Source organism: Nothoprocta perdicaria, unplaced genomic scaffold (assembly GCF_003342845.1).
Source record: "Nothoprocta perdicaria isolate Ctin4 unplaced genomic scaffold, notPer1 scaffold_111, whole genome shotgun sequence".
Taxonomy (NCBI): Eukaryota; Metazoa; Chordata; class Aves; order Tinamiformes; family Tinamidae; genus Nothoprocta; species Nothoprocta perdicaria.
In genome coordinates, this window is record NW_020454217.1 from 1,293,102 (window position 1) to 1,307,591 (window position 14,490).

A 14,490-nucleotide genomic window follows, 5' to 3' on the forward strand; every position below is an offset into this window, starting at 1 on the left:
GTTATTCTACTAGAAATTTCTTTGCAGTGCATTGTACAGTGTTTGAAGAGTGTTTTTGACATCTGAATGAACTAAAATATTACATCAGTCTTTCCTGTGGGAAAGTCTAATTATAGCAGATTGGGTCAGACTGACTAGTGTCTAAAAGCTATGAATCTCAAACTAAACCCATTTTTTTGCCTTAGAAAAGGCATTTGAGCACAACTACACTCACAGGCAGCTTTCCCACACATCATGTTTTCCAATATTTTACAAGCACGGGCTTAGAACATTTAGGTTTTCAAAGCAAAAAGGTCGTGTTTCTAGTTTGCTAGTTAAACAAACAAGTTCATGTTGAAAACTACACAACAATCCAATCTAATATACCTGGCTGTAGAGCTCTACCGAGGATTCCCCTTTAAGCTGATGGCCAGTAAGGTAAGTATTGTGTGAAGATTCAATGTAATAATAGGACAGTGGAAACTGCAATTCCTCAGCATTCTCTTGTGACTCGTCATTTTTGGACGCAAAATTGTCTTTATCCATCAAAAATCTAGAGGTGAGAAGATGTGAGGAAATTTTACACTATGCTGAGTATTTTGTGAATGTCATGCAAACATCAATATACTGATGCTACCCTTATATACATACATAAATTAACATGATTAATTACCTTGCAAATCCTTCAAATGATAGGAGCCCTTGCTGGCACATATTCACACTGGGTTCAAATTTCTGTAGCGAAAAAGAAATGTAACAGATTTCAATGCAACAATTTTTACATATAAGGCTTCTTCATATTTTTATAGCTTCTACATCAAAGGAATCAGTCTGTATCCAGACTGCATTTATATGGCTTAAGTAGTAAGTGTTTGCAATATGCTTGTGCTTGTTTTACAAATTAGATATCAAGTGTATTAAACTAGCAAGCTCAGAATTTTAGAGTCATTGAGGCTGGAAGGAACATTGGGAAGTCATCTAATGCAAGCTCCTAATCAAAGCAGAGTCAGTACTTAGGCAGAAATTAAGAAGCATCCATGGACTGTTAACACAGACCCTTCTATATGTTGCGCTTAAACAAACATAACATTATCTTGAATTAAAGGTGATTACAGAATCACAGAATGGTTAAGGTTGGAAGGGACCTCTAAAGATCATATAGTCCAAACCCCTGCTACAGCAGGGACAACCAGAGCACAGGGTGGCATCCAGGCAGGTTTGGGAAATCTCCAATGAAGGAGACTCCACAACCTCCCTGGGCAGCCAGTTCTAGGGCTTTATTCAAGCTCCTCCTCACCTGGAGATGGAACTTCCTGTATTTCAACTTACACCCATTGCCCCTTGCCCTGTCACTGGCCACCATTCAGAAGAGTTTGGTCCCTTCCTCCCTACATTCACCCTTCAGATATTTATACATGTTAATCAGATCCCCTCTCAATCTTCTCTTCTCCAGGCTAAATACGCCCAGCTTGCTTAGTCTTTCCTCATAAGATAGATGTTCCAGTACCTTAATCATCTTTGTTGCTCCCCGCTGGACCCCCTCTAGAAGCTCCACATCCCTTTTACACTGGGGAGCCCAGAACTGCACCCAATAATATGTTCCTGGAAAATTTCTCTTTGAGAATGAATGTTTAAACTAAAGGTTGGAATAAAACTTTTGAAACAAAACACACACATGTGGAAATACTGCTCTTTTAGGATGACATTCCAAGGGGTAAATCTTATCAAAGGTGTCCACATACGAGGAGAAAACAAGGCAATGGCCTGAATAATGTTTGAATAAAGTCTTGATATCCCTTCCCATACAAAGCACTAATAGCCAATAAAACTGTTTATTCACTTCAGCTTGTTTTTTTTTTCTTTTTATGGGCATACTTATGGACATCTGTACAAGTTTATAGCCCGTAATATTACATTTTAGATTTATGAAGTAGAAACAAAGACTACAAAGTAACACACTTGGTCTCTTGAAACAAAACTGCTGGGCACACTTACAGGATGAGTTTCAAGCAAACTGCAGAGGCAACATTTGCCTGAAAGAAAATATCCACACACCACCTATAGCATCCCCAATTCCAGGTAGACAATACTGGCAGGGAAAACAGAAAGAACAAGAGTACTAATATAAGGAATTTCAAAATGTTTTCATTACAGACCTGGATAATACTGAGGATTTCATCGTAAGTGCAGTGTTCTCCTTGGCAGTTCACTAAGAAGTCATTTAGCTGCTGGATGCCCACTCCAAATACTCCCAGGGTTGTGCTTTCAACTCCAGTACCGTTAGTTACAATACTGGCAGCAGCAATAGCATCAGATATTTGCCTCTGGTTATCTGATAGTTGTTGCCTACTCTTAATGAACAAACCAAGGTCTGAAACATTCCTAGTCAGCAAATCTGAAAAAAAAAAAGAAAAAGGTAAAAAATATTCGAGCATTTTAGTACTAATGTATAATTTTTCTGTATAAAGCAGTTTTACAAGGCAGAAAACAAATCAACTGCAGGTCACAGTCTCTTCCTTTCTCTTCTCTACTTTTGCTCACTATTTTATCTGTCCTAGCAGATAAATGCTTGAGTTTCCACCCAACCAAATACTGCCTTTTGCTCAGCCTCTCAGCAAAAAAACTACGTCTCTCCTATTCCAATTACAAATATATTTAATACAAAACACATATACATCTTCTACTTTCTGAGTTACCATGGATATATGGCAGCAACCATATACTTAAAATTTATTGTCCTTTGTAAGACTGACTGAGATATTTATTTAAGGTCAACAACTGAAACTGTTCAGTAGTGTAATAGTTGCATTTTCTTCTTTAACACACCTAAATCAGGCTGGAATCCGCTGCTGTTTTCATCTATCTTCAAATTAGTATAAAGTGGAGTAGGCTCTAGACCGGATCGATTGCATGGCACCGCATAGACATCAAAAAGGTCTTTAAGATCCTTGCGGCTCCGAACACTGTGAAAACAGTCGACAAGTTCAATTTCTGCTCTTTTATAAGTTTTGGTGAATGAGGTCAATACAAAATAAACACAGATTTTACCTGAAAGATTTGAAGAGCTCTACAAACTCCACAAATGTCATGTTACTATCAGAAACCATCAAGTTCTGAAATCCCTTCATTCCCCCTTTAACTCGGCCATGCCAGCTACTGCTGCTCCATGTGCTAAATCAGAAAGAAACTGCTGTAAGTTTGGTTATATTTGATTTACACATATTGAAATACGATGCATCACTACAGTAACAGCTTAATGTATGTATGTCAATGTATGTATTATCCAATTGGTGCGTATAAGGACAGTTTGTACTTTCTCTTTTCCATAGTACTTCTTCATTTCTCTCAAGACAACAGTAAACCTTGCCAGAGCAAACACTGTTCAGAACTCTTCCTTGTGCAGAAGAGCCTGATTTAAATGGCACAAACTAAAACCTCATTTTCTCTTTTAGCAAAAAACGTCAGCATTTCTGTAGCGCAAGATTTAAAATATGTGTCTTGTTTATGAACATCACTGAAGACTTGCTAAGAGGGAAATTAAAGCAGATACATAACTCTACTTAAAGTTCAGTGCTTAAGAAAGGAAATAACAAGCTAATCGGATACAGATTACCTTGCACTCAACGCTCATTATTTCCCAGCCACATGGTTTTCCCAGATACTTCCCCAAAACAGTCAGGAATATAACAGTCAGATAACTCAAAGACAAGACAAGCTGGTGCTTCTTTTAGGCTTTGTAGTAATCTCTGGAGGCTATCTCCTTCTTGAAGAAACAATGTTCTAGAGATTTCCTTCTTCCAGCTTCTTGAGCTGAAGGAAGGGAACACAGTCTGGAATCTCTTGAGAGCAGATGAAGAAAATGATCACAGAAATAACTAGTTGTTTGGTGCAAATGATTTTATTTCACCTGGTACCCTGTGTGAGGCTGGCTGGAGTGCAATGCACTCTATTGTTCTTTCAGACATTGACCCTTAGATCCAAACAAGCCCTTTTTGTTCAGAAATTCCATTATTCAGATGTCCAAAACCATGCCTGGTTTGTGCTCTGAATATGAAATCTTTGTCTTTAAATACAGTGTAGAGCTGTCAGTGCAGTTACTAATCCCTCATCTGAGATGTGATCCCTGAGTTTGTGAACATTCCTATCCATTTCAGTCAATTTCCAAAATCTTTAGACTACTACAGGACTTCGGCTAGCAGGCATAGCTGGGCCCTGGCTTGAACTACTTCTTGGAAGAACAAATGCTTTATGCTTTTCAATGATGACAGCCAGATGAGCCAACTCCAGAATCCCTTCCTGGGGCCAAAGAACAATGATCACCTTCAGGTGCTCCAGGAACAGCATCCACCAGCACCAACATCCTGGAAAGACAGGGACCTAAAGAGCCAGTGCAAGTATCAAGACCAACTAATTGCAGAAGTTACAGCATTTTTTACTATGTGTCACCTAACCTGACATCCCATACACCCTGCAAATGCATTAATCTATGAATTCTGCCATCAGCTTCAGTACAAGCAGATTCAACAGCTGTGACAGGAAAGCAGGACCAGCTTCCTGTCCACTGTCTTAAAGACATTCAGTCCTTTGAATTTTGTGCTATAAGCAGACTTTCCTTTTTTAACATAAACATACTAAATCAGATTCCTTGATCACTCCTGGCCTGGCATGGTTACATGCAACTGAAAACCAAATGTAATTTAAAATGTATTTAAAAATATCATCTAGTTTGGCTGATAATTTTCCATTTGTTTGGCATCACTATGGTAAGTACTGACATGCTGCACGTACTTTTTAGCTAAAACCACCCCTAACATTTTTGTGAGGCAAGAAAAATAAACTGTCATGAGGCAAGTCTCTTGGCTCCAGAAAGAGCTGTGAGTCCAGACTACGCCAGCAGCAGCAGATGAGCACGCTCAGCATTGCCTGGGATTTGGTCTCTAACAAGTAACATGTTCTATAGTTCTTCTACCAGTATTGATATGCGTTATTTAAAATTAAAAAAAAAACAAAAAAAAGATGCTTCAGCCCTGTATTCATCAGATAATACAATAAGATAATAATATAAGATAATACAGATAATACAAGAGGAAGCTGTCTTTGCAAGTGAGCCCCCATCTCTAATTTCACATGCGCTGCTGCCTCTATTTCCACGCCTGTCCACGCTACAGGCGCACCAGCTCAATTCCCAAGCAGCTAGGACATATTACACATATCACACAAAGACTGAAACCTTGTCCGCTCTGTGTCCATACTGCGGGAGGGCAGCAGTTCCTGGAGCTATATGCCCAGAACTGTACCCAAATTCCATTCTGGTTTACTCCCAAAGAGCTCTAAGGAGTGAATTAATATACAGGTAATGTGCACAATCACAGGACTTGCACTGAAGTAGACAGCCACCAGAGAGCTCCTGATAGCTTAGACACCCTGATTACAAATGATGTACTGCATATAATTATTTCTTTTAGGGTTTGAGAAGACTTACAAGCACAATTCAGACCCGTCAAGGAATGTAAACCAAGAGCAACGCTCTCACCACTGCTCCAAAGCCCTTATTGGCTCACAAAAATTGGGCAGAGTAATAGATAAGCATGTAACTCATGATTTCCTCAGAATAAATGAGAGCACCCACAAAGCTGCAGCCAGGGAGACCTCCCACAATTTCCAGTATAAAGGGGCTCTACTGAGCAACACTACACAGTTTCCAGACAGTTTTGCCATCCATCTTAGGAAAAGCCCATCATAACTTGGGGAGGCCCACAAGGCTAAGCTATGCAGAGATTGGTACAGAAACGCAGGATTGGGAGGATTTAAGGAACATTAGCTGCATTTCTCCCGGGAATGTGAGTTCTCAGTTCAGGCTCTTAATCTTATTTATAGAACAACAACTATTTTGGCATACAAAGCTAAAAGCAGATTTGCAAAACAAGTGATTTCCAGAGGAAGCAATGCAGTATTTCTTCATTGAACAGAAAATTACTCCAGGCCTTTAAAATAAATAAATAAATAAAGAGCACAGATGCCTTACAGAGATAAATCCTACCCTGCTGGTTCTGAATAAAGATCTGAATGTAAAGAACACTGTAAAACTTTCAGAAACATGTATTGAGAAGGAGCCAGCCTTCTGTGGTAGATATCCATAGGAGGCTCTATCACTCATTCCCACTGTCAAATCTAACCATTTTATACCTGTGAAGTAGGCAATATAAACAATTATATGAGACATGTCTCTAAAAATAATGTTCTCCCAGCAGCAGTACTGTCTTCCACTTTTTACCACTTGGCTCTCCTTGCAACTGCAAGATCCATATTTATAACCACATCACAGCACTTACTATGTTAAAAAGCACTGGAAGACCTCTGCTGAGACTGTCTTCTTGTATGTCATAAAGTACTATCCACATCCCTGACGTATTATCATTTTTATATTACTGTTGTTATTCTTCTTGATAGAATTAATGGCATTAGTGCATTATGTCACTGCACAACCATAGCATGACCCCTTGCACTGTGTGAATGACTGAATAATGATGAATTTTAAAGGCAAAGAGGAAAGACTATGGGATGAAAGTTTCAGAACTGCCCCTTCAGTCAGATATTCTGCAGTCATCACGAGAAACACTAGCAGAAGGTAATATTCCCCCAAGCAGAAACTACTTGTGCTGAGCCACCTCAGTACTTTATTTGACATATCTGCAACTTTTCTGTTTTACTTTTCAAAATATGCAAGATATTTATAATTACACTTTGGATGAAGAATTAAACTTTGTATTTACACCTTTTTCTTTGACAGCATTCCAATCTGCTTCTGTAACAGACTTAGTAACTGAAGAATGCTGTTCAGCCACTTTGTAAGAATTTGTATCATCAGATTCATGGCATTTGAGCTTGAATGTCCTATGTTGTTCTATAATATGTTTTAGATGTCTATTAATGGGCCAGTAAAATGTGCTATTTTTGTCAAATTTTGTAGAAGTTTGATCATAATTAAGTTACAGTAACATTTTTCCTTTTAAATCAAGGCACTGATTTTGTCCATACCTAGACTGACTCTTGCTTGAACATATTACAGGAGAGGAGACTGGTCTCGCTGGTGTACATGTTGTAGTTGCTATATTAGGAGATCCAGATGCTGTCAGAGAGTGAGCTCTTCTCGATGGCAAGGTGTTGGATGGAGACGCATTAATAATAATACTCTGATCTATGGAGAAAACACACGTTAGCAGCACTATTATAGTATCTGGCTCAATAAATATGTTTTCTTCCAAGAGACTTGCACTATAATTCATTAATGTTCAGTAAAACTCTAAAGACATTCTAGATTTGTCCCAAGATAATCAGACAGGTATATTCTAAACAATGCCTATATAGGCACTTGGTTTTTCTAGGAAAAAAGTGCTACTAAAACAGGAATGAAAGTCACCTGATTCTTCTTGCTCATCAATATCTTGAGGATCTGAACCACTTCTATTACGATACTCCTTACAGCTTTTTGCCTTCCGAGTTGCCATTTCATCGTCAGTGGCCTCTCCACTTTCACCCTAGAAAAGTAAGCATAATAAACATTCTGAAAATACAACTTTTTTTTTCATCCTTAAGCGCTGTCTGGAACAAAACCATGAGATGAATTAACTGTTCTACATGAAACAGATCCCTGTAAAACTGGTAAGAAAATGAAACATCTAAGTAGAAGAAAGACAAATTAAGCATCACAAATGATATGTAATGAAGTGTGCAAACACTGTTACCTCAGTGTAATATCACACAGAAGACAATGATCACACCTCTCTAAAGTGGTCCAGCTGATTGTGCACTATTCCACTGGTGCACAGGAGCCCCAAAGAGGCTGGATCTCGTCATTTTAGGACTTTTTCTACCTGCAGAGTAGAGTATTTAGATAGTGTAATGCTGATGTGTTCTGCATGCTACTTTTCTTCTGGATACTGCTGAAAGTGGCTGAGTCCAGAAAAAAGAAGACACACTTGCAATGCTCCTGTCAGCTATGTTGTATAAAATTTCATGCTAAAATGAGGCAGAAGAATTCTGGTGATGTTTTGGGGAACACAAAAATGGAAAGGAAGAAAGAAGAGACCACTACCTCCACACATCACTCTGCATAACACTATTTTTATTATTAACACATTTAACTTTTCTACTAACGTAGCACCTAATGGTCCCAATCAGATTCTGTCCTCTCAATAACCTTGAAAGTCTTTTCCGCCCATAATGATTCTATGATTCTATGCACTCATGCTCCAAGCACGAGAAAAGAAAGAGAAAAAGCTAATTGAAAATACTAAGCCAAAACCCTAAAATTCCAATAAACAATTTTAAATTTATCATCAAATACCTTCTCCCTGGTTCAGGATACATACTTAGCTACACAATAACTACAAGCAAGAAACAAATCGGCCAGATAAATAACAAAACACGAATAACAAAATATTCTACCCTCATGAGTACTTTCTTCTTTTTCTTGGCTGTACTTATTCCCAGAGTGTTGTTTCTCTGTACACTAGGTTTCTCAGTGCTTTTGGTAAGGGTTCCTGTGCTTGTGTTTCTTGCACTCCATCGCCTGCCTCCAAACAGTTCAACAGCCTGAGCCAAGGTTGGGCCTTCAAACCTTCCATCCTCCTACAAAAATTCATAACATTAACAAAAGAAGGAGAATAAGTGCCAAAGAACAATTACATTTTTTTCTATGAAAGAACATCATTACTACTTCAATGATGTTTTCTTAATATTAGTAAAATATTTTGTTTGCTATTTTGTTTGGACTCTCTCAGTACTATTTCATCCTATTTACAGTCATTGCTTGCTGCTTAATAAAATGGTCATTCCAAAATTCCAAATACATGAAGAATTTTGTAATATAACAAAATTTATCTTCCACATGTTGAAAATACTACACAGAGAATGAGAACATGTTACAAAGTTAGTTGTCTGGCATGCAGTTTTCGTTTTAGCCTACTAGTAGGAGGAACTAACTGCATAACATTAGATTGTTGTTATCTTTGAACTTTTTATTTTCCATACTATAGTATTATTAATATTATCTTATTGATAATATGGATATTGATAATCACAATCACAATCTTTTTACCTGGTAAAGGCTGACATACTGTTTCCGTAGCCACTGTAATCTTTGATCAGGAAAACGTCTCATTTTTCTTACAGCTTTAGACAATTCCAGCAATCCATCATAGAGCATTCTGGCAGTATATTTCGGAGCAACAAAGTGCAACAACTTATTATCAGTAGTCTGAAGTCCATAAAGTAGTGTGATACCATTTTCTTCAAGAGACATATTACACAGTTTATTCTGAACACACACAGTGTGCATATCAATGCCAGGGTGTCCCTTATATACAGCTTTTGCTGAAAACAAATCCAAAAAACCTTCCACCAATCCATTTAGTCCAGTATTGCCAAGAAATTGATATTTACCAAGCTCCGGAGGACTACTCGCCACACTCAGTTTTGCTTTAGTATTTGCAGGGCAAACTGTTGTGGGTTTTGTCCAAGTCAAAGTACTATTGTCTGGCTGAAGTTGAAGAAAACAACGTGCTGAGAGATGTGTCTCCTGGTCATAATGAATGACAGTTGCCCCTTGTAGCAGGAACTGGTGGACATCAGCTCTGATTGATAACACATACCAAGGAATGAGCTCTATCCCATGACAGAAAGCTTTCTGCTGCTCTTCCGCTGAAGCAGTGTCCCACTCTTTCGACTGCTCAAATATATCACTTTCGGAATCGGAAAGGTCTCCAATTATAAGTCTAGAAGACAGCAATTAAATTGAAATAAGTCAAGACATAAATGGAGAGAGGAGTGGGACTGCCTTTCTTTGAATCGGAAGCTTTCTTTACATATGCTCTACTGAGATGCCCTGGAACTGGCTGCCCAGAGAGGTTGTGGAGTCTCCTTCTTTGGAGATCTTTAAAACCTGCTTGGACGCAGCCCTGTGCCACGTGCTCTAGGTGACCCTGCGTGAGCAGGGGGGTTGGACTAGATGACCTCTGAGGCCCCTTCCAACCTTAAGCATTCTATGATTCTATGAAATGAAAAGAAAGAACAAAGGAACCATTAAAACAGATCACAGTTTTAGACAAGAAATTTCATGGAAAAGGATTTTTCCCCCCACCTTACTCTAGAAGGTATTTACTGCAGTTAGGAAATTTAAAATGGAAGATACGTTCAGGCTAAGCGAACAATACAACAGCTTAAAACAACTTACTAAGTAATTTGATTAACAATTCATTTAAAACAGTATGTCAAACCTTTTTTTTTCTTCTGTTATACTTTGCTTGAGAACTGACAAGACAAAATTCTAACAGAAATTAAAAATTGATAAGTATTTGGCATATGCAGAAAATCCCGGCTAATAGGCAGGTGACTCCCCTATGATTAGATTAGGTAATCACAGAATCACAGAGTGATACAAAGCTTATCTGCTACTACAACTGAAAAAGTAAAAGCTATACCCAATATTAGCTTTTTTTATTGAAGCTTTTCTTTTAAGAAACCAATTTTGCTGGGTTCTTGTTCTAAAATGCATATTCAAATCAAAAAAAAATTGTTTTTTGGTTCTGAGATATAAGAAGCATGCTGTGCCATATATTTTTCTGCCTTTATAACCACAACAACACAATTATGAGGTAGTACATAGCTAGAACTGCTTCTGTGCCTCACTGAGCTCTCTAGGAATAGAAACGAACACAGGAAAGACATGAAGGGAGAATTTGCAATTGTGAGATTTCAGGTGAATTAATAATTTCAGAGGTATTTCTGATAAGTCACTATACTATTATAATCAGTATGTACTGCCCAGATTTATTGTTAATAAAAATTAAATAAATGATAAACTTATTTATTTCCAGTTTTGCTCATTTACATTTTAAGCTTTCATTTCAATGTTCTATTAATTTTTTGTTCTTGCATTTAGTTCTTTAAATATAGTGGAACTTACTACACTTCAATATAAAATATAAATAATTTACTAAGAGGTGATTTCATAAAAACCTAAACAGGTAGACTTCATTTTCCCCATATTATTCTTGTATATTCAAATTGTACTTTACTTATCCAAGTGAAACATTGATTTCTCTAGTTCATTTTCCATTTGAGATGTGAATTACAAGATGGTTTTGAAGTATATTAATTAAGAAAAATAATTTCTGGAAGAAAGCATTTAAACTGAAATAAGTCAAGAGACAACATAAATGGACAGAGAAGTGGGACTGTCTTTCTTGGCATAATCTACAGCTCCACTGTCCAGAAGCAACTAAAGCCAGATGTGAATAATTGTATTAGAAAACATTCTTTCGGGAAATAACAATTATTTATTTGAAATGAAATTTACAATTGCAGGTTAATGAAATAAATGCATTTAGAACAGGAAGATGGTAGTTCCTTCTCAGGCAGTCACTTATTAGATTTTATGTATAAAATACTGAAATACCCTGCTAAAATCTGCTGGATGCTTCTCAATACACAGAACTTCTGCTGCACAATATCAATGCAATAACTCTACTAGTGAAATAAGGATCCTCTTTTTTGCACTACCTGATGTGTCATTTTACATCACCTCACCTCTGAACCACATAGTTGTGCCTGGTCTGAAATATATTTTGTTACTGCTGTAAGATCTCAAATGAAATTGCATTTTAACCCCTTTAGAAAATGCTTTATCTTTGCATAATCTGTGTATGTGCACACCTAAATGCTTGGCTAGTTACAGCCCTGAACCAGGAACTCAACATGGATCAAGCCTCCGAACATTGACACCTTCCCCCACAAGAGCTACACCGCTCAGGCGACGCTCTGTTCCGAAGGAGCAATGCTCTGCTGTGCCCAGGTTGCTTAGTTTAAAGCAGACCTGGGAATGTCTTTAAGGGCTGCATTTCACTGCCGTGCAACACTCTGTAACATCCTGCAGAGCATTAAAGTTTGAATTTACCATATTTCTCGATGGTAGATAGTTTACCGTATAAAGGATCTTCAAAAGATCTCATTGATTACTAGAATAGAGAAGATTGAGAGGGGACCTGATCAATATGTATAAATACATGAGGGGAGAATGTAAAGAAGATGGGGCCAAACTATTCTCAGTTGTGGCCAGTGACAGGACAAGGGGCAATGGGTAAAAATTAAAACACAGGAAGTTCCATCCCCACGTGAGGATGGACTTCACTGTGGAGGTGACAGAGCCCTGGAACAGGCTGGCTGCCCAGGGAGGTTGGGGCGTCTCCTTCTCTGGAAATCTTCAAAACCTGCTTGGATGTGACCCTGTGCCATATGCTGTAGGTGACCCTGATTGAGCAGGGGGGTGGGACTAGGTGATCTCTAGAGGTCCCTTCCAACCTCAGCCCTTCTGTGATTCTGTGTGATTCTGTGATTACAGAGCAGTTATTTTTTTCATGGGGTGCTAATAAGTGGATATTGAGGCAAAATAGTACAAGCCAGCCTGGAAATTCTAAATGTCTAATGACTTGCAAATGCTTTTTGGACGCAATTGAAAGACTTGAACGAACTTGCCCTTAAAAGACTTGTTCCTCTATGCATAAACAATAATAAACAACCTTTATTTTATACAGAACAGAACCTGCCCTACCATGCAGAATATAATGTTCTGAGCTCTGATAACAGATATGCCCTGGTGCTATTCCTGGCACCACAGATCAAAATGGTAATCATAACTGTGGATTTTTAAAGCTCTACATGTAAGAGGAAGGGGATTTACCCTCCTGAAAGGAAGTAATTACATCATGAGGGAAAATAAAACTATGTAGAGGATTTCAAGCATTTGAGTATCAGCATAACACTGGCGGGGGTAAAGTTTTCTATTAGAAGAGGATAAATACAAGGAAAGATGTTAAAGTCGCACCTTGTTTCTATAAATGATTTTTGGGAGAGGAAAATGAACAATGAAAAAGGTAAAAAACAGGTAAAGACAGAACAATGAAATGTGAAACCTACTGGTACCGGTTTCTGTCCTTCAAAGAGTTCTTTCTTGAATCACTCCCTTCACTGATATCATCACCCTCCTCAGATTCCAAACTGCGATTACAACTCCGAATGGTTTGAAATATATTGTTTGCTGTTGATTCTTTTTCTGCATTATTTAAACCATCTTGGCCCACTCTTTGCAAAAAGTTATCTTGTCCACAGTAATCTGAAACAAACTAAAAATAATTGAGAGATTAGTAGAGTAAGAATTAGAATATTATGTCATCATCTTATTATTAGGGAAGTATTTTACAAGAATTAAGAATATTTAATATATCTTTCACATTACCATGTAATGGGATTTTTCATCTACTTTTCATACAATATAGACCAGACCACTGCACAAATCTAGCAACACAAATAACAGTAATTCCTGCAGATTTATTTCAAGTCACAGTCTTAATCTTTTGAGATAGCAGGGACATTCTTTTTCAAATCAAAGCAATAAAGCTTGATGAAATTGTTCTTTTCATATAATAGTCTGATGACTGACCTTCTGTATTCTGTTTTTAAGGGACTTAAACCCTTCCTATTACCAATGAGGTAAGTGGACGATCATAACATTCAATAGAAAGAATTTTACAGCTTTCAAAGTGTGGTACTTTGGTACAAAACTTCATTTGTCTCTGTAAGAAATCACTCCTAAATTGATCTCTGCATAAAAAAAAATTAATTTTATGTCATTTTTATTACTACAGTTATTATGAGAATTAGACTGATGTACATCTAATTGAACTGTGAATAATAGTTTGATTTAAAGGAATTTAATTAGATGCATTGCCATTTAAAATAGTAAATAATATATTTAAAAAAAAAGCACTACCATTGGATATAGATACAAACACAGCTTCTTAGAAGATCAGTACCATTTACCTCTAGTGTTTCCTCCTGGGAGTTATATCGCGGACAGAGTCTGATGAGACTTGATGCTCCATCCAGAACTTCACAAAGCTCTTTTAAAAACACCCCACAGAAAGGAACTACTTTGCAGCCTGGAATATTGAGTGCCCGATTGACCACCTTCCTATATTCGGATGATGACTCATGTTGTGCCATGGCATCTTTCAGACTTCTCATAGATTCAATATCAGATTGGTCCATGAATTGCCACATTTTTAAAACTTTCCTTGACCTATTGCAAATAGAGATCAAACATCTATTAAAAAAAAAGGCATGATTTTTACTGAAGTTCAACACCTGCAGCATATCTAGTAATGGATATTATGACTGTTACTCAGAAATGAACAAAATGAATCAAACTCATTTTTACAAAACCTCTGGATAGCAGATCATTTTCCTCTTTGAATTATTAAACATTAAAACTAAAAAGAAGAAACAAGAATTCCAATCTATATATGTCTGGAAGAGTATTTGAGGTTTTAATAATCCCAGCTACGTAAGAAAAACAGGCAGGCTTTCTTAATGTTTTTAGCTTGCCATTGCCCTAAAATTATAAAGGCCTAAAACGAAATTGAAAAGATTAAAGAAATGTCATAAGGACAAAAT

The 14,490-nt window shown here is 37.3% G+C and overlaps 1 protein-coding gene across 1 annotated transcript in view; it reads right to left on the reverse strand.

Annotated features, from left to right (window-relative positions):
• Positions 1 to 14,490, reverse strand: part of PLCE1 (phospholipase C epsilon 1) — a 102,482-nt gene that overhangs the window by 20,047 nt on the left and 67,945 nt on the right. The window contains exons 5-15 of the mRNA XM_026051015.1: positions 13,858 to 14,116; positions 12,955 to 13,160; positions 9,080 to 9,755; positions 8,428 to 8,610; positions 7,400 to 7,517; positions 7,018 to 7,177; positions 3,028 to 3,150; positions 2,806 to 2,942; positions 2,136 to 2,374; positions 653 to 714; positions 367 to 532 (exon numbers count right to left, since the gene is read on the reverse strand). Coding sequence (XP_025906800.1) covers positions 367 to 532; positions 653 to 714; positions 2,136 to 2,374; positions 2,806 to 2,942; positions 3,028 to 3,150; positions 7,018 to 7,177; positions 7,400 to 7,517; positions 8,428 to 8,610; positions 9,080 to 9,755; positions 12,955 to 13,160; positions 13,858 to 14,116 — 2,329 coding nt within the window. The remainder of the gene's footprint in view (positions 1 to 366; positions 533 to 652; positions 715 to 2,135; positions 2,375 to 2,805; positions 2,943 to 3,027; positions 3,151 to 7,017; positions 7,178 to 7,399; positions 7,518 to 8,427; positions 8,611 to 9,079; positions 9,756 to 12,954; positions 13,161 to 13,857; positions 14,117 to 14,490) is intronic.